The sequence below is a fragment of the Penicillium roqueforti genome (assembly GCF_015533775.1).
Source record: "Penicillium roqueforti strain LCP96 04111 chromosome Unknown scaffold_08, whole genome shotgun sequence".
Classification (NCBI taxonomy): domain Eukaryota; kingdom Fungi; phylum Ascomycota; class Eurotiomycetes; order Eurotiales; family Aspergillaceae; genus Penicillium; species Penicillium roqueforti.
Genome location: NW_024067572.1, coordinates 223,468 through 242,807, shown reverse-complemented (window position 1 = coordinate 242,807; position 19,340 = coordinate 223,468). Strand labels below are relative to the sequence as shown.

Genomic DNA, 19,340 nt, shown 5'->3' with positions numbered 1-19,340 from the left:
GGCTCTTTACTATAACAATATTCTAGTGCGTTCCATTAAATGATCTTATATCAGGCGAATATTCTAAGCAACAGCAAAATGGAGTGATTCTTGGTAAAATCACAACGAAGCCAGTCTCTCCGTGGGTCCTATAGAAATTAAGGAAAAATAAACAATTCAACGCTCACACGAACCACTAGAACTGACATTGATATCTCCGAGCTGAAAAGTTCAGAATTTTCACGTTTATGGAGTCCCTCCAGGGTTGTTCTAAGTATGGCGCACTACCGCTAGACAGGGATTGTCGTCATGGCGCATGTGGCTGAGGAAAGCCACACTAACCCCTCGTGGCCATATTCGCGCCGATCTTTACGAAAAGCCGAGTGCAAGGGGAAATGATCGGCAGGCTGAGTGGCTTAGCCCCGTTTAGTGGCAACGGCACATCTCGGTCTGAACGAGTTATCCCTATGATCCACGTATGATGGTATCGTACACATACAACATACACACTTCACTTCCATCGTAGTATCTTCGTACTTTCTTCGGTGCTAAGCAATGTGTTCCTCAAAGGGCCGACATGGGTGTCGGCCCGAAACCATGGTTTATAGGTGTATCAAAGCCCTATTAGGACTAAGCGGTCCCGGTGGTCTGTTACGGTCTATACTGTATTTTGTTAGTAGCATCGGAGGTACATATCCGCTGAACTCTCTGATCGTGGACCCTTCCCACCCTTATAGAAGGGTTTCATACATCGGTCTCCCCGTAAAAGGAATGTTGTCACCTCCAGGGCTGTCGAACCCTAGACCTTTTTGGTAATAATTATATTTATTATTTTCTGCTCGGCCGACATCTCCAAGACAGGGGCAAATAAGTATGCCGCTAATATTCACACGCATCCCCATGTGGCTTCCCCAAAAAAGGTTGCCTCCTATTACAAATTGGATCGGGCTGAAGTATAGAAGACTGCGATAATCCGCTGTTTATCTCAACTCTGACAACATCAATATCCCCCGCTCATCCATTGTGGGTTCTCATTCCCTATTTTCTTATGGACCCATGAACAGACGACAACCAATCGATCCATACCCACAACATATATTGCGAAGTACCCCTTTTTGAAACCGGCCGTTCGATTTTCCTGAGAGGCAGCTCCTCTTCGCTCTATAATCTCACACTCTCTCCAATCCCCTCAGACGACGAGGTGATTGCGCTTGCTTCAGTCCAGCGCATCCTTGACCTCACTTCCCAATCTATGGCCTCATCCCGTTTGACAGGCAAGCGCCTCCCCATCAGCTGTCAGGCCTGCCGAATACGAAAGATCAGATGCTCGCGCGACGGCCGGCCATGCCAAACATGCGTGCGGCGCGGTCTAGGCGCTGAAGACTGCATCTACCTCGGCCAGCCGCGGCTCTCAACTGAGCAGTCCTCGCCCGGTGACAGCACTGTGCAGAACGAACTGCTAGCACGAATTCGGAATCTAGAAGCCTTGCTCCAGAAGCAGATGACCTCGCATGCTGGCACGCCCACTGGTGGCGCAGTCTCGCCACTGGGTGGGACGAGTGCAGCGGGTAGTTTCTCGGAGCCTGAGACATGGGACTCGCTCGGCCCCATGTTGGATAATGTTGGCACACTTCGTACTTCGCCTTCTGGTCATGTCCGCTATGTGCCACTAGCTTCGCAGTGGGAGTCTCTAGTGGCGAATAGCCCCGCCGCGGAGTGTTTACCGAATTTAGATTCGGATCTCGCGGAGGATGACGATGATTTGCAGATCCCGTTGGCGAGGAATGGAAGTATATCCCGTGCTGAGCTATTGTCGATTCTGCCACCTGGCCGGTATTGTGATACCCTCAAGGATGTTTATTTTCAGGTCTTTTCCTCGGTATGTCATATGAAAGAAATGGGGGAACGCTAGCTGATAACACATTAGGTTTTCCATATTCTTCACGATCTGACGTTCGAAGCCGAGTATCAGCATTTCTGTCATGATCCTGGCAGTGTGTCTACATCATGGCTGGCTTTGCTATTCGCCATTCTTGCTATCGCCATAAGCGCGCTCGATGATGACCATCCTCTACTGTCAGATCTAGGGCGAGAGCGAACGGTCAGCCGAAATATCAAAGTGCTGTCAGCACGATATCGATCTGCTGCGTTGCGGTGCCTCGCCGCCGATGGTGTGATGTCCCGACATTCGATCAACTCATTACAAGCTTTAGTTCTTATAAATTACGCCCGAATTCACCGCGGTCTACCGATCTGGACAATGCTAGGATTCACACATCATGTTGCAATATCAATGGGTTGCCATTTAGACCCAGATCGTTTTACCCTCGGGCCAATCGAGCGAGAAGAGCGACGACGGGTCTGGGCCGGACTAATGATGCTCTATACCATCCAAAACACAGCATTTGGGAGCCTCGACCAGCAGGCTCTAACGCAAGACGTAAAACTGCCCGCAGACATCGACGACGTTGATCTGCTCACCAGCCCAAACCTAAAAAGACCAGCACCTTCAACATTCCCCCGCCCAACACAGGTGACCTACCTCCTGTTGAATTTCCGATTATATAAAATCTCCTCGAAGATTTGTGAAACAATATTCAGCTACCCAAATACATCCCGCTTCACAACCTCTCAACTCGAAGCGGAAATTATATCCGTCCGTGAAATGGTCGAGGTTCGCTATACGCTCGATACGAACAATCCTCTACCCATTCACCACCAAGCCAACCACCACATCATATACAGCCAGATCCATCAGCTTCTCCTTCTCCTCCTCCGCCCAAGTCTCTGCCGTTACCTACAAGGCGAGATTACATCTGAAACTTGCTCTACAAGAGCTAAGTGCATCGCTTCCGCCAAGGCTTCACTTTCCATTTTTGAAACTCTCCTCGAAACACAATCGTTCAAGCCCTACAAATGGTATACCAGCGGACTAGGCAGTTTCCACGCGTTCCACGCTGCAGTCACATTGGCTGTCATCCTGCTCATCCCCGAGGGCCAGTCCGAGTACGAAGAGATCAAAGATATACTCGATCGGGCCTTAGATATGTTCGCCTCGCTCTCAGTCCGCAGCGTCTTCTGCAGCAAGGCTGTTCCCATAATTCGACAGATGATGTATGTCCAAGTTACACCCCGCCCTTACCTAGATTCTCCCCTGGACTAGTGACTAACATACAAACTAGCGATGTTGCCTCAACGAAATACAACCCGCAATCACCTACCCACTCTCAATCCCACCTCCAAGCCCAGGCCCAGGCCCAGGCCCAGGCTCAAGTCCAAGCCCAAGTCCAACTCCAACAAAACCAAGCCAATATTCAATCCCAGTCCCACGCTCACCTCCTACCAAGCATCCAAATGCCCCTCTCAATGTCAAACCTCCCCCAGGGAATGACAATGCAGGACAGCTATAACATCTCGCATCCACACTCGCAATCCGGATCGCCGGTGCCAACTATTGCATCGATCTCCAGTGATCACACCATGCATTCCGGTTTCGGTCAGATGCATCCTCAAAATTGGATCGGTCCTACTTCTGTTCCATGGGATACGTTAGGGTCTGGTACTGGAGGGCATGGGTTTGATTAAATATGTGATGAGATGATGACTATTTGAATTTCATGGTTTGGGCCTAGGAGTTGGATTTTGGCGGCATACTGGATGGAATTAATATTTAGGTCATGAGGCATATGAGCAATGAAGTGATGGAAAGAAAAGAGTTTCAATCAGCTATATCTCTAACCACAATAATTCTATTTATAATGTAATAATTTCAAAGCAACCCATTCTCAACCCCGCTGAGATACCTAGGGCTTCTCTCCAACCCCAGGAGCCCCCCAAGACTTCCGCTGCATAATAGCAAATCCCACCGCATCCTTCCCATCAACAGGAGGGTTGCATACCATAAGCTCCATATCCATAACCTTCTCATAAAACGGCACCGACCGTTTCCAATCTCTAGTAAGCAGCAGCGATCTCCGAAGATAGGGCATTGTCTCGATAACCTCCTGCACACAGCTTACAAGCCAAGTTCCCAGGCCTCGGCCCTGGAGCGAGGTAAGTACAAAGACATCCGTCAAAAAGAGAAATGTTGTGTAGTCTGTTACGCAGCGGGCAAAGCCGACGAATTCGATTGTGGAGTCTGCCAATGCGTCGTTCTCTGGTGTCTTGACTGACTGGCTTAAGGTTTGGTCTGGATCATGGTACAGCCCGAAGCAGAGGGAGTTCTGCAATGTTTCGCGCAAAGCGGACTCCGGCATTGGCTTTGCCCAGTAGAACTCTTCGCCAGCGTACCAGGTGTTTAGAGTTTTGATAGGGATTCGGGATACGTCGGTTGAGACTACGTATTCTCCCTTTGTCCAGCATTCTGGTTGGTCTCGTAGTTCTGATGTTGAAGAGGACATTTTGAATCCTGCGGTAGATGTTAGTGTGTTGTAGGGTAGAAGAGGCCATCAGTGTTAGGGCTCACTATCTAGGCAGCTCCGTGGGCGGACTTGGTGTAAATTGATAAATTGGCAGATCACTTCGATAGATGCGAGCTACATATGTCGAAAATTTCTAGTGGATGTGAAGAGTCAAAAAACGATAGAGAGGGGATGTTCTGTGACTCACATGAAGTCGTACACATAATCTTGCCAAGACAGGGTTAGTTCGTAATCTGCGTATCTTTTAACTGTTTAACGGAGTTTTTACGTATATTTCTAATGTTACTACTTATCAAAGGCGCATTCTAGTGCCATTGGGAGCTGAGTGACTGTCGGCCGAGCCCCACTCATTGACAACTTCGGAACATAAATCACGACAATGAGGATGATATGATATACAGGGTAGAAACTACATAAGAGACATTATATTTTTTTGAATTGACTGCATCACCCATTGTGACATGAGAACCCCAAGGCTTATTCGTAGAAAACTAGACATCGAACTTCAATGCTCTGCCTCCCGGGCGATCCAGCAGGAGTCTGCGGGTCAATAAATGCAGTATGTCCGGACCCATGAGCAATATCCGTCTTGCCCCCAGTCATAGTGTGGCTTCTCGAATCGAAACACTTGATGAACATGACTTCCTCGGGTGTCATATCTTTGGCGTAAAAGAAACGATGTTCCTGATTAGGAGCGATAGCATAAGTCTCTCCCTTGACCTCATACCCATCCGTAGAGAAAAATGACTCAGAATCAGGCGCTACCTCTCCATGCTCCTGCCACTCCTTCGGATAAAGAAGATCAACTTTGACAAAATCAGAAGGAGCAATGCTTCTCCAATCGATCAGCGCCAACGGGAAATCAGAAGCTGGATTTTCAATCGGACGCCAGACATTGATAATCTGGTATCGACCCTTCAACAGCTCCTCTACTTCATCCTCTGGCAGGTGGCGACGTACTCTCGCCTCGGCAGCTTTGGGCGTTTGGTCCACGTGCACCAGCTGCACAGGACTACGCGCCGAGCCCGGCACCCGGCGCCGGATGGTATGGTCGAAGATCGCTACTTTTTTCACCCCGGGCAGTTTCTTGCGCAGCAGGTCTTCTACTTCTGGGTAGTAACCCGCTCGCACTTCAGCATCGTCGGTGAATGCGGTCTCCTTTGCGGGTGACTTGTATAAGGCGAAACCGGAATTGTCTGTTGTGAAGTTCGATTCTTGGCCTCGGAGGTCCTCGACTTTTCGTTCCAGTTCTGTGAGTTGGTAGGACCGACCTGGTCCGTCGACTTTGCCCCATGGCTTTTTGAATGGCTCTGTGGCATCAGGGTCGTAGGAAGCTCGGTCGATGTATCTGAATGCTGCTGTCGTCATTTTATAATGTTTTGTGTGTCGATGGTTTTATATCAAAGGGTTTGTGTGATGTCGAGGTTGTTGGGTTTTGCTTTCCTCGCGATGGGAGTAGTGGGATGTTGAACCCGGTGCGGATGAGAGGGAATGTATTTCACAGTACGAGGATACTGCTATGTGACAAGTTAGAAACAAAAGGGGCTTTTTTGAAAAAAAAAATAAGCGATGTATATATATATAAGCGACGAAGCACGAGGGGCGGTTAGATTGGAAATCCAGATATGATTATTAATTGTTTTTCATGGCGGGGCGGAGACATTTGTAGATGGCATCATCGACAGTTACCCCGATTATCGATGTAAGAAGAAAATTGGAATCTTCTAAACAGTCACGTTGGATGAGTCCTCAGGTACCCCGGGTTCAAAAATCAAACATATATTAAAAAGGGTATAGTCTATAGATACAATTAATCTGGTCCATCGCGTGGTGATACTTAACAAACATTGCGTGCCAATATAAGGTATCAACACGTGATATATACCGACCTTCCTCTTTCGGAAGCATATTGTCCCTGCTTCATGCAGCATTCTCCCTTGCGAAGACATAGCTGATGATCAAGTGCCTATAATAAAGTTAGATATAAAAAGATATCTCCATATGCCTAGACAGGTACATATACAATAAGGGTGAGTTAGTTTGACATCTATACTTTACAGATAGAGATGAGTTATTCTTGATCGAAGACTTCACCCCCGCATCTATACAAGCTTGTACATGTATGTTGTATTATTTGGATATTCTCCGAATGCTACATTGTGTCACGTGCTACCTGGTCAACCCGCTGCGTTAGGAGCAAAAGACCAGAATTCCAGGACAAAACCCTGGAAATGTACTCACTATATGTAGGATGGACTGACTCGTAAATATCGGACTCTACAAAATAGCCAATCCAACTCATCACCTAAGGTTAACAGCCAATTACTAGCGCGTGAGACTACAGCCGCCATGGGACTTATTTACTATTGGTCAATAACTACGGAGTAGTTAGCACCCCAAATTCTGCCGGTCAAATACTCACCAATTAAAAATGAGAGAGAACGAGCGGTATTACAAATCCAGAAAGCGGTAGCAGTTCCAAGTAGATCAGCCAGAAGCATCAAATGTTACCTTTTGCAATAATCGACTCTGTATGCCGAGCCTTGTCAAAGTCGCTCTTTTAGTCATGCTAGCGTGGGAAAGCCCATGTTGTCTCATTGATGAAATTGCTTGCAACGAACATACCTAGCCAAACAACTCGTGACCTCGTTTTCGAGGGTCATTTGTTCATGCGTTGGCACTTTCGCAGTCTGTGCGAATACTTGGCGTGGTGGTAACTTAGTACTGGTAAATCACCGGCCTCAATGGCGTGAAGTAAAACAATTATATGATGTTGGTACGTCTTTTACGTGATTGAGGTACTTGCCAATCAATCCTAAGTGACCAATCACATATGAGTTATGGGGACGATGCGAAGAGCACCAATCAGGTGCATTTCATATTGGCATTCACCCCCCGCCCTGTGAGATTGTTGATTCATATGACCCCGCAGCCTGATTACTACCACTCCCCATACCCATATCTCTAGACAGAACTCAATCGAGCCGTAAGTTCCGGAGCAACACGTGGAACGGGAGATTGGATTGTTCCGAGGAATGCTAGGGATGTTTGGCTGAATGCAACATATAAGAGAGACATCAGATCCCTTGATTCAGATCTCCCGAAATCAAGCACTCGGCCCAGACTTTGAACCGACCTGTCTCCTTGATTCATGATGAAATCGAGTGCCCTTTTTGGATTGTTGACCTTTGCAGCGGCGATCTCCGCTGATGCAAAGGCTCAGCAACCCTCTTATTCTTCATCTTCCATCACCAATCTGAAAAGCAGGATCAAGAATGTTGTCATCCTGGAAATGGAAAACCGCTCTGTGGACAACCTACTCGGCGGCCAGACTCTCAAGGGACTGGAGAACCCTATCAACAACGGCCCTTTCTGCAACCCGTACAACTTGACCGATACTTCAGCTGGCGAGGTGTGCAGCTCTGCCAAGGACTTTGACTCTGTTCTGGATGATCCTGATCACTCGGTGACTGGGAACAATATTGAGTTTTATGGCACTTTCATCCCAAGCAATGACCACATTGCTCAGGGAATGCTCACTCCTACCCAGCATGGCTTTGTGCATGAGCAGTTACGCAGCTATGGCGACGATGCTGACAAGGCGTACCTGGCCAAGCAAGTCATCAACTACTATATCGAGGACGAGGTGCCGGTAATGACCACGCTGGTGCAGAACTACCTCACCTTCAACCACTGGCATTCGGATCACCCCGGTGTAAGTCCGAGCAAATTTCCTACTCTCTAATTGTCGCGCATAGCTAACATATATAAATAGCCCACCAACCCTAACCGGGCCTTTGTACTCTCAGGCACATCCGCTGGTCACGGTACCAACGATGAGGCCTTCAACCCAGGCGTCCACGGCCTCACCCAACGTTCGATCTTCCAGCAGCTTTCAGAAACCAACCATACCTGGAAGAACTACTACACAAGCCCTAGTATGGTCGATGCCTACTTCTTCGACTGGACCTTCACGAGTGGGAACTCCGACAAAGCAGTCCCCCTGGATAACTTTTATGCCGATGCGGCAGCCGGCACGCTCCCGGAATTCTCTTTCGTTGACCCGTCCTGCTGCGGCGTGGGCACAAACTCCATGCACCCAACCGGTCTCGTCTCTGAAGGCGAAGCCCTCATCAAGAATGTCTACGACGCGGTCCGCTCCAGCCCGCAGTGGGAAGAGACACTATTCATCCTCACCTTTGATGAGACAGGAGGGTTCCACGACCACGTCCCACCCCCGCTGGCTACCCGCCCGGATGACCTGACGTACACTGAGATAGCACCCTCCGGCGAGGAGTATACGTTCTCCTTCGACCGTCTCGGTGGCCGCGTCCCGACGCTCTTGATCTCGCCGTGGGTTTCTAAGGGTCAGGTCGAACAGAAGGGCGTTAACTCGGATGGCGAGGTCGTATCTTACTCTGCTTCTTCGATCCTGCGTACTCTAGGCTACCTCTGGGACTTTGAGCCTTTCACGCCTCGTGTTGGATCCTCGCCTTCGTTCGAGCATCTCATTCAGGACACAGCACGAACCGATACCCCTGTCAGATTGCCTGTACCTAAGGCCTTTAGAAAGACGGAGATCTAGCATAGTACGGTGTTCCTATGTTCATTATGTATAAAGGCTTATCAACGGCCCCACAAGGATATTTGCATTGGTAATCCATGACATCGACACTAGCATTGACAGCCAATTCTGTTCGACACGAAATTCAACAATTATTTCTGCTGTGTGCATTATGGTGCGCACTGTCGCACGTAGATGGTTTCTAGCTAACACTAGGCTGGGGTCTCTCATGAAATGATAAGGGAAAATTTGAATGACTTCCCATAAACTAAAATTGTAACCTGGACTAAAAAATATAGCGGGGTTGAAGAAACGCACTGTCAGGTACATGTCAGGTGGATTGGAGATGCGAGCAAAGGGTGCCAGATGATTTGATCCCCAACGAATTTAAATTGTATGTTGTATTAAAAACCCCGGATGCTACTTTCCTATCGTTTGAAAGTGGATTTCCTCCTTGGTCACGGTGATCACCGTATTACTAGTCATATCGGGTGGTCGATGGGTACTGGCACTGAGATACAACTAAGCCCTCTGTACGGCCTATACTTTTTACCGCCTTTACTATCGTAAATATGAACCTACTCCGTGCTAATTTTTTGGAAGGTTGTAACCTCGACAAAACCTAAAAGACACCGGGGTGTTATATCTAACGCCACTCATACCATGATGAGCAAAAGGTTAATTGTTAAAATTCTCGGTGGACAAAGGCCGATACACGGCCTTGTAAAAATAGCAAGGAAACAATGTTGTGACGAATCCTGACTTTAGCGCTGGTCGCCAACACAGCATATGCAGTACGAGTCTAGGCTTTACCAGTCATCGTTTTGAGCGATGCTGTCGTCATCTGTGACTCGTGGTCTTGAAACATAAGTCTTACAATCGCTGCCTCGGGACTCAATATCTGCCAACGATGATTCTATCTGTTATTGGTTCAACAGGAGGAAACGCAATGTAACTTGTCTCTGTTCCTTTTTTTTTGGCCTCTGCATATAACATAGAGAGACCCACTTAATTTTTTTCTTTCTTTTATACCATTATTGTTCAAACCCCAGGGGCGAAGTACATGATGGACTCAGCCTTCACTACAACATAAGTTGTAGTTACCTACTCCGTACTTGGGTACATAAACAATTAGTTGCCAAGAACGCCCCGCATGACATTGACGTCATCCGCGGGGCTCCCATACGGAAATCAAGACCAGGGCGCTCAGGATTATACGCCTCTTGTTGCCCTCTTATTGGGGATAGTCTTTGTGCTCCCCATATGATGTCACCTCCAGGGCGCCTAGTAGAACGAATCTTCTTTGCTAAGACCCCAATAATCATTTTAAAACGGCAACCTAAAATGCTAACCCGAGATCAAGATTAATCTATAATACAATGTGTGGATTGTAGCTAATCCAGTCGTGCCCTACTGAAACGTTACAGGAAACTGCTCTCATGACTGTGTGCATATAGCGCCGATCCATTCTTAGATGTACCCGTCAATGCAGCAGATGACATTTAGGTGAGGCTGCATCTACCGAAGTAGGATCAATATAAAATTGGGGACCACGGAATCATCCCGAGCCAGCCGAGAGAATCCCGTGGGTTAAGCAGCGGGAAGAACCAAACAATCCAAGTGAGTCTGTTGTAAACAAAATAAAGCCACGGTCTTTGAGTGTTTCGCGTGTTTCGCCACCGTACCCGGGCAAAGATTGCCAAACCCGAGAGAAAGAGCCTCACGTGTCTGGTCTTTTTATCCTCTTGACCTCTTTCCATTTTTATTTCTCCCCTCCATCCTCTCTTTCACATTTTCATCTCGCAGCCTCATTGTTCACTAATTTATCATCTGCCTTTCAAATCCCCATTCCGAGTTATCCGAGGCCAACATACATAGTGCTGCCTGCCGATCATCTAGTCTGAGACTAAGCCGGTTGAGTGCGTGCCAATACATACTCCGCTCTCTGCCCTACAGAACCTGTGGACGGCTCTCATCATTCTGAATCATTATTCAAACCCACTGGGCTTTTACCGGCTTTTATTGGCTTTGATTTATTTGGCCAAGATAACCGTTACCAATCAGAATTAGCCCGAGAGGACTGTACCTACTGGAGTCATCTTCGGCCATTAGTCGATCACATCCTCTCTGCACACCCCCACTTCTCTGCCGCCCCTCCATTCCCTGCAGTACATCTTATTTTCTTTTGCCGTTCATCTTTTACTTCTCGACTCATTTCTCAATTATTTCCCATTTCTCACTACCCTTATTACGTCCATGTCGTACACTTACAGAGAACGCGAACGAGACTGGGATGAAACCCGTCCTGTGTCAATCAAGCGTTACGTCATTTCTCCCGAAGACGACCGTCGAGACTTCATGTCGAGACACGATGACTCCTTTGGCGGCGAGCGCGAGGTGGTGATCCGGCGCAAAACGGATCGTGAAGAGCCTGTGACCGTCTCGCGCTACGAGCGAGAGGTGGAGTATGAGCCACCCACACGCTATGAGAGAGACTATGATTGTGAGTACCCTACATCCCCACACCAATCGACCACACTTCCAATCCATGGATTTCCCTGGACCGAGTGGAGCTGTCCCCTACTGCTACTACCATGTCCACCCCAAAACAACCCGTACTTATTCGTGAAGCCCGCATTTATACTAGTCCCCGTGAATCCGAGTATGATGTCGTGCGCCGCTCTGAGGTGGACGAGGACCCGTATTATTACAACCGTCACCGTCGAGTCCGCGAGTACGACGAAGCTCGCTCCCGGCGTGAGCTGAGCCCTGATGATTCCGTTTCCCAGAGTAGTCGCCGCCACCGCGGCGATCGTGATCAGGACTACAGCAGCGATGACAGTATGGTCTACATCCGAAAGGAAACCCGCGATTATGACGACCACCCTCACCACCGTCGCCATCTCGCAGAGGGTGCATTGGTAGGTGTTGGCGCGGCTGAATTGCTCCGAAACCACAACAAAAAAGATGGCGAAGTCAGCCATGGCGCCAGCCGTATTGGTAGGACTATTGGTGCCGGGGCTCTTGGTGCAGTCGCTGTGAGTGCTGCATCGCATGCTCGTGACTACTACCGTAGTAAGAGCCGTCACCGTTCTCATTCCTTTGAAGATGACCGTTCTTCCCATCGTCACAGCAGACATGGCCGGAGTCGCCACAGCCGCAGCCGCAGCCGCTCTCAATCGCACTCTCGTGCAAAGACTTTGCTCGAGCTGGGAGTTGGTGCCGCAGCCGTGGCTGCTGGTGTGGCTGCACTGCGTAGCAAGTCAAAAGCTGATGAGCGCAAAAGCCGGTCTCGCACTCGCTCCCGTTCTCGGGTTTCTAGCCGTGGTCGCTCGGAGAAGGATGGGGAACAAGGCAAACGCAGCATGTCTGAGCGCCGCAAGCACATGGCTGAGGCTGGATTGGCTGGTGCGGCCGTGGCTGGCCTGGTTGAAAAGGTCCGCAGCCAGTCGCGCTCTCGAAAGGGTGAGCGCTCCCGATCCCGCCTGAGACAAGCTCTTCCCATTGTGGCTGCCGGTCTTGCCACTGCTGCTGCCACCGGTCTCTACGAGAAGCAGAAGAGTGACAAAGATGAAAAGGAGGGCTCGAGCCGGGGCCGCCATCGCTCAAGGTCTCACAGCCGCGCCCCGTCACAGTCCTATCCCGATCCAACTCGCGACTCGGCCGGCCTGATCGAATACGGCAACGACCCAGTCGCAGGTAGCATCCCATCTGAGCATTACTACGGTCAGCCTGATGCGCCCTACTACGATGAACAGGAAGCCTATGGCCCCAGACGCCATCCCCGCAGTCGCAGTCGCAGTCGTAGCCGAGTCCGCTACAGCAGTTCATCCAGTTCTGACGGCGAAGGTCACCGCCGACGGCATCGCAGCCGCTCACGAGACCTCGCGGGGGCCGCACTAGGCGCAACAGGTCTCGGTTATGCCGCCCACAAGTACAACGAGCGTCGCAAGTCCAGAGAGCGCGATCGCGAACACTCCAGTAAGTCCCCACTTCATCAAATTCCTACCGAGAAATATTTACCCTGACTAGTGGTGTAATCAGCGCATGACGACAACGTGCACCGTGATCCTTATGAAGAATCCTACAATCCAGAGCCATACCCGCTTTCCCCGCAGGCGGCCCCAAGTGCCCCGCCCATGCCTGACCCCCACTACTACCCCAGCAACCCCAACCCCAACCCCAACCCCAACCCCAACTACTACCCCCCGCCCCCGGGCGACTCAACCTACAACCTGAACAGCACCCCCGCTTCATACAATCCAGCAGACTACCCTCCACCACCCGGTGCTGCGCCACCTCAGCCTTATGCCTACGGCGCTGCGCCACCAGGACCGGGACCCGAGCAGTACACACATCGGCCGCGTAGGGCTGAAGACAATGTGAGACCCCTACCTATTGATGCAAACCACGCACACAAGGGTGGGTTCGGCGGACCACAACTGTGACTGTATAGAATGTAATCAAAGCTGATCCTTAATCGATAGGTCTGAACATCCACCCATTCCCAACGTCTGCCCCCCGGTCAATTAGCCAACCGCCGAAATCTGTCGCGTTCGACTTGACGGATCCTCCGCACGATCCTGGCTACGAGACCGATGACAGTGACTCTACCGTTGGATCGGGTTCGTCTTCGCATCGCGGAGGTAGAGACCACCGTCACGATCGAGATCGAGATCGAGATCGTGACCGTGACCGTGATAGCCGTCATCATCATCATCGCCGCTCCTCATCCGTGCCCTATCCACCTATGCCCCCTCCTTCTTCTACTGCCTCAGACCGTCACAATTTCTATCCTGATTCTAGTCACCATCGACATCACCCATCAGCCCCGAAACACCACGAGGAAAGAGACCAGAACAAAGCCCCTGAAGCAGACTCCGACTCAACCATCGACCTACCCAGCCGCTTTGATGGGCAAGGCCGCCCTCTTCCCGAGCGGGATCCCGCTGTGGATAAATTTGAGGACCTGGTGAATAGGTTTACCAAGGTTCTGTTCTAGCGGGTCGCTGTGTGGTGTTCCATTTATCCCACTTTGTCCCCGTCTATTCCTTTGACCTTATGTCTAGTTCTTCTGCTTTAGGTGGATTGTTTTGCCTTGGTCAAGTTTATTTTTTAACATTAACCACATCTCTTTGGCTCTTTATCTTCTTTATCCTTGGTGTTTTTTATCCTTGATGTTTCATGCTCAATCTTGTTGGTCACAAAGTTATGAATGATGCCTGCCGCCGATGATAATGATTTATGATGTGTATGTGTTCAGATAGAGTATTCCTTATTGCTTTTTTTTCATAAGATAATATAGGTCATACTTTGAAAAGTCTTTTTGGTACGGATCCTTTTAAGTAAAACCATAGGGGAGCAGCATAAACTACGAGCGAATTCGAAGTAGAACTGGATCTTGCACGGCGTGTGCAAATGAATCCATGGATGTCATGGGCCAAATCAGAAGACAAGTTGAACTATATACACCTAACATATCTGTTCTTTTAACCAATTAATATAGTTATGTATCCAAAATCAAAGGATATACATATCCTTTTTTAGAAGGGACATGAACAAAAAGAAATACAGATGCGGAACCCTGTAATAAAATGAAACGAAATTAAGAAAGCCCAACCCGTCTCATATTCGAAGACTGAGCTAATAGCGAAAAATGTCTTTCTCAAAGTCCCGCTGTACAAAGAGATACATAACACAAGACCAATTCTGAGATCAGTCAGAAACTAGACAGATAGTACAGATACAGCATGCTTCGCACCAGGAAGAATAGACATGGAAAAGAACCTCCAGTAAAAGCGGGTAAGGCCGGCTGCCATGTAAGGAATGGATGGAAGGGCATGCATCCATTCCAACGAAGGAAGTGACCAACACAAGAGAGCCATTTCCGAGATAGCTTTTTTTTTCGAAGACAAGAGAAAAGACGGAAAGGGAAGACGAGACCTAGACAGAGTTGATCCATGATAGAACTTCTCCAAGGCTTGCGAGCACAAAAAGACGGAAATTGCAAACGGGGTATACTGCGGGATGAAGTCTGAAGGGAAGATAGAGGCCATACTGCGTATCTGTATAATGTATACAGAGTGGGCCGCCAAAGGCAATAGGCTCTTTGCTTTTCGTCGCGTTACATGAAGAATAAAAAGAAGTAAAAAAAAAAAAAATAATTAACACGAAATAGGCTGTCGTAAGTCAATGATATCGATCTATCGCTAAATTTGTTATGCCGTGAAAGGTCGTCTCGAATCCTCCGATGCGGTGGAACGAGTATCGAGTGGAAGGCGAATGGATTGTGCACTTCTTTGTGGTACAGAAATTTGCACTGTACCGTTGTTTGGAGGTATTTGCTCCGGATCGTTGTCACCGGTATCGGGCACCACCTTGATGCTGGAGCTGATAGATGCCGAGAGGTAGCGGGAGCTGAGTGGGAGCTGGTATTTGATGATGCCGCGTACAGTCAATTCAAACGGGTGTTGGAGGATTCGCTCCCAGCGCTCTGTACCTCCAGCCTCGGTTTTGTTTCCTGGCCGGCCTAGACGTATCTGTCCCTTGGAACTGGAAGTCAAATGATTCCAAGGAGATGATTCGAAAGATAGCGGGGAATCGAAGTGGAACACGCGGCCAAGCAACATAGATCGCGGATCGCCTTCTGGATCGGTTGGGGGATCGGTGCCCTTGTCAACTCCGCCGGTGACGTGGGGGCCAGAGAAGCTAGGCATGGCTTTCTTGATACAGTCCATATTGCCCAGGCACTTCACAGCTTGTGACAGCTGCCAGCGACGTCGGCTTTGCTCCACGCGTGGGATATTATCCAGATCATCATGCTCACGCCAAAACTTGTCGGTTCCAACATATCGACTTTTTGCGAATATGTTGACATCGGTGTCGTCAATGGTCACAGGGAACAAGTTCGGATTGACAGCTTGCACGTTCAAATCTAACATGATTTCCTGTTCCGAAGCCAGCACGTTTTGAATCGCAATGACCTGGACATCTAGAAGGGGTTGGGTTGCCGCAATGATGAATGATGTAGCTCCTCCAGCGACAATCAACAACATAAGGAAGATAATAGCGCAGGAGCCGAATCGAGCGAAAAGTCCGCGTTCTCGGTGCGCCATGTACTCCATCTGTCGCAGGCTTGCACTGTTGGGCCGTCGACCACTCCGACTATGGAGTGTACGCGGTGTACCTACCAACGGTGTGCGTTCGTCATCCGCACCCTCTGCCTCGTAGTCATACCCATGAAACTCGCTGCTGTTCTTGGCACCGCTAATAGTTCTGTAGTTGGGAGACAGCCGGGTATTGCTGTGACGCGAATGCCTATAGCTATTCCCGATGAAATGGCGTGGAGACTTTTGAGATTGACCGTGCGAGTGCGTACTGTCGTTATCGAAAAGATTTGGATGCACGCCGTTGCGTCCATGAAGGCGACCCAAATTGTGATGCCGGGGAGTGATGGTTCCACTCCCATCCGTTCTAGAAGAGCGCGAAGCCATATCGGCTTCGACCCCATCGCCATCTATGCTGCTGTTGTTGTAGGGATTGGCGTTGGTAAATTTCATGCTGCGTTTGCCTGTCACGCCGTGAGAAGCATCTCGCAACCCTCGGGTACGACTACCCAACTGGTCCGCTTGACTCGCCATAGAGGTCGCACTAGGAGTTCGAGAGTGATACCGGGGTGGTCGCGAAGGATACGGATCAGGCGGGTTTGAGTCGTAAACGAAGGTCTCGTCGGAGTCCGAAACATCAGCCTCATCCACTGCATTGGCTACTCGAGCCTCGAAAATGTCTGCTTTGCTTGTTACGGGGCCAGTCGTAAGGAGGCTATTGGGTCGACGGATCTTTTTCTTTTCTTTGCGCGGACGAATCGTCTCATTGGAAGGTTTCATGCGAAGTGTACCCTGGTCTGCACGCGAGGCACTGCCTCGCTCACCATTTCCCACTCCCATTGAGACCTGCGGTATCGAACTAACGGTCTCTGTCTCCACAATCATGTTGCGAACTGAGCCGTCGGCAGGCTTTCCGCGAGCACCAGCACTGAGTGATGTTGTTGATCGCTGTGACATGAGAGTTTTGGGTGTTTTGGCCGCACCAGACGCCTGTGGACGAGCCTCCTCCTTCGGTTCCGAACTTCGATTCTCACCACTGTCACTGCCACTGCCCAAAGTTTGATGCGGAGCAGGTGGAGTTGGGTCTTCATCGATCCGGTGCAATCGTGACTCCTCCGCGATTACAGGCTTGATAGAAGTCTCACTAGATGGGGTAGAGGGATTGCTTGCCATCTCCTCGACGGTTTCTAGTGAGGACCCTTGCCCACTGACGCCTCTAGCCACAGTCCGGGTTGTGTTTCGGTCCTGCTTGGGTGTGAAATCCTCCAATGGCAATGAAGATCGTTTGTGCGAAGTATTCGGAAGGGTCGAATCCAGATCTGTGCGACGGTTCGCGGCCCATGATGGCATATTGGACTTATCCGGACCAGGAACATTGGCTGGCGAGTCGGTAGGAGCCGAGAGAACAAGGGATCTGACAGGAGAAGAGGATGAACGTTGAAGATTCGGGGTTGATGAGTTTGTAGGTGGGCCAGATATTAAACCGTTAGAGTGTCGGGTCGGACTTGACTGGTCTTGACTGGTCTTTCGCGAGTGTGAAGATACCCGGCTGGGCGAGGAAGGATTGTAGGTACGTGAGGAGCGTCGGACCGGGGAGGGTTCGCGGGAGGAAGCAGCGGAGTTGGTGGTAGACGTGGGAGCGAAAGGGGTAGGATTGGAAAAAAGCGTGGGCACCTGAGACATGGGTTGAGCCTGGGATGTGACGATGGACCGTTCCATCATGCCACCTTCACTGGCCGATCGATGCACAGGGTCTGACGCCGGCTCTGCATCCTTCGGGCCTCTGGATAGACCAGAGCTGCCGTTAAGGTGAGGCGGCCTCTCGGACTCCGCAGCCATAGTCCTTGTCGCGTCAGAATGGGCCGACACAACGTAGACAAGTCAGGAGACCCGAGAGGTAGCCAGACAGTTGGGCAGAGACAGGGCTCGGGTAAGCAGAAAAAGCAAGGCACGGCACGCGGGCAGGGAAAGCTCGACGGCGAAGAGGTTGAGTTGTTGCTGGTAAGGGCGAATGAGATATCACGAGGGTTGAATAAGATGTTGCACAGAATATGGGTCTTTACACATGTGAGGGTCCAGCAGAACGAATAGCCGATGACCACATGCTGTTGCCAGAAATTGGGTTCTGTACAGAAACGCACAAGCGAAAAAAAGGCTGCAGCAGGTGCAGGGGTGATGGATATTGTTTAGAATAGCAAGTGGGCCGGGGGTCAGGGTAGCGCAAAGAGCACACACATCACTTGTGCTGTTTTGCTTTGTTGCCGGGAAGGGTAAAAGGAAGGCCTAGAACGAAGGAATTGAAGATGACAAGATCTGGTTGGCGGATTTAGGGCGAAAAGTGACCCGCCGATCCGGCTCAACGTTTTGGCTTGACTGGTTTTACGCGTTCTGGCGTGGCGGCTGGGCTGCCAAATGTGCAAGAGAAGTCGGTGACCAAAACCTCGGTGAAAAGTGGCTGACAGAGAGGGTCAGGTTTGTGGCAAAGGCCAATGATCGTGGTCCACGTCAAGAAGGGAGGGGTCACTGCAGGGAAGCACACGGATAGTCTAGAATCCAGTAGAAGAATCTCGGGAAAGAGAGTGAATGTGATTGAAAAGCAGAGAAGAGAGGGAGGATTGAAAGGTGAAATAGGGAACGAGGATGAATCGAACAGAAACCAAGAGATGAAGTCACTGGGGTTTTGTATTCTCGAGGTTGATGACCAGTGGGTGACGCCGGGAATTGTAATAAATGGTAATTAATGGTAATTAATGGAAATAAAACGTGCAGCGTGCAGGGAATAATTAATTACTCATGTAAGGGAAATACAATGGCTTGATCATGCTACAGCCTCGCCTTTGGGTGTACAATCTTCACTACAACAGTGAAGATGAAACTGTTTTTGTTTCTTTGGAGTCGAACAGTTGCCTGTTATTCAGCTTGTCTATATATAGGGTCGCTTCGAGGGGTTCCTTATTATCTTTGTTCCTACCAAAAAGACAATGAATCCTAAACGCTACCAAAAAGGGATAACCTATAGTCGTCCGAGGGAACAATTCCAAGTAATATACAGTTACGTTCATCCTATGTATATCTGAGAACCTCCCAAATGTAGCAAAGAGCAACACATGCATCGTATATCAAATCCAAGAACCGACACGCCGATTACTCAGAGCCCGAGCCCGAGCCCGAGACCAAGAAGAAAGAAACCGCGGCGGGGGGGGGGGGGGGGGGGGGGGGGGGGGGGGGGGGGGGGGGGGGGGGGGGGGGGGGGGGGGGGGGGGGGGGGGT

General features: G+C 49.8%; 6 protein-coding genes across 6 annotated transcripts; 3 read left to right on the top strand and 3 right to left on the bottom strand.

Moving 5' to 3' along the window:
- Positions 1-1,231: 1,231 nt before the first annotated feature.
- LCP9604111_4168 (Zn(II)2Cys6 transcription factor) lies at positions 1,232-3,564 on the top strand (the record flags this gene model as incomplete). Its single annotated transcript, XM_039071837.1, has 3 exons — positions 1,232-1,858; positions 1,907-3,093; positions 3,162-3,564. 3 exons carry the CDS (start codon positions 1,232-1,234, stop codon positions 3,562-3,564), a joined length of 2,217 nt encoding a protein of 738 aa, XP_038929730.1.
- A 218-nt stretch (positions 3,565-3,782) lies between these two features.
- Positions 3,783-4,603, bottom strand: LCP9604111_4167 (GNAT family N-acetyltransferase; the record flags this gene model as incomplete). The annotated part of the gene is made up of 3 exons (XM_039071836.1): positions 3,783-4,387; positions 4,445-4,498; positions 4,588-4,603. The coding sequence occupies 3 exons, from the start codon at positions 4,601-4,603 to the stop codon at positions 3,783-3,785; spliced, it is 675 nt and encodes a 224-aa protein (XP_038929729.1).
- Positions 4,604-4,877: 274 nt separating this feature from the next.
- Positions 4,878-5,768, bottom strand: LCP9604111_4166 (uncharacterized protein; the record flags this gene model as incomplete). The annotated part of the gene is made up of 1 exon (XM_039071835.1): positions 4,878-5,768. The coding sequence occupies one exon, from the start codon at positions 5,766-5,768 to the stop codon at positions 4,878-4,880; it is 891 nt and encodes a 296-aa protein (XP_038929728.1).
- A 1,786-nt stretch (positions 5,769-7,554) lies between these two features.
- Positions 7,555-8,985, top strand: LCP9604111_4165 (uncharacterized protein; the record flags this gene model as incomplete). The annotated part of the gene is made up of 2 exons (XM_039071834.1): positions 7,555-8,115; positions 8,176-8,985. 2 exons carry the CDS (start codon positions 7,555-7,557, stop codon positions 8,983-8,985), a joined length of 1,371 nt encoding a protein of 456 aa, XP_038929727.1.
- A 2,235-nt stretch (positions 8,986-11,220) lies between these two features.
- LCP9604111_4164 (DUF3824 domain-containing protein) lies at positions 11,221-13,966 on the top strand (the record flags this gene model as incomplete). The annotated part of the gene is made up of 4 exons (XM_039071833.1): positions 11,221-11,467; positions 11,596-12,945; positions 13,009-13,386; positions 13,452-13,966. 4 exons carry the CDS (start codon positions 11,221-11,223, stop codon positions 13,964-13,966), a joined length of 2,490 nt encoding a protein of 829 aa, XP_038929726.1.
- A 1,216-nt stretch (positions 13,967-15,182) lies between these two features.
- LCP9604111_4163 (putative phospholipid metabolism enzyme regulator) lies at positions 15,183-17,909 on the bottom strand (the record flags this gene model as incomplete). Its single annotated transcript, XM_039071832.1, has 1 exon — positions 15,183-17,909. The coding sequence occupies one exon, from the start codon at positions 17,907-17,909 to the stop codon at positions 15,183-15,185; it is 2,727 nt and encodes a 908-aa protein (XP_038929725.1).
- Positions 17,910-19,340: the final 1,431 nt, after the last annotated feature.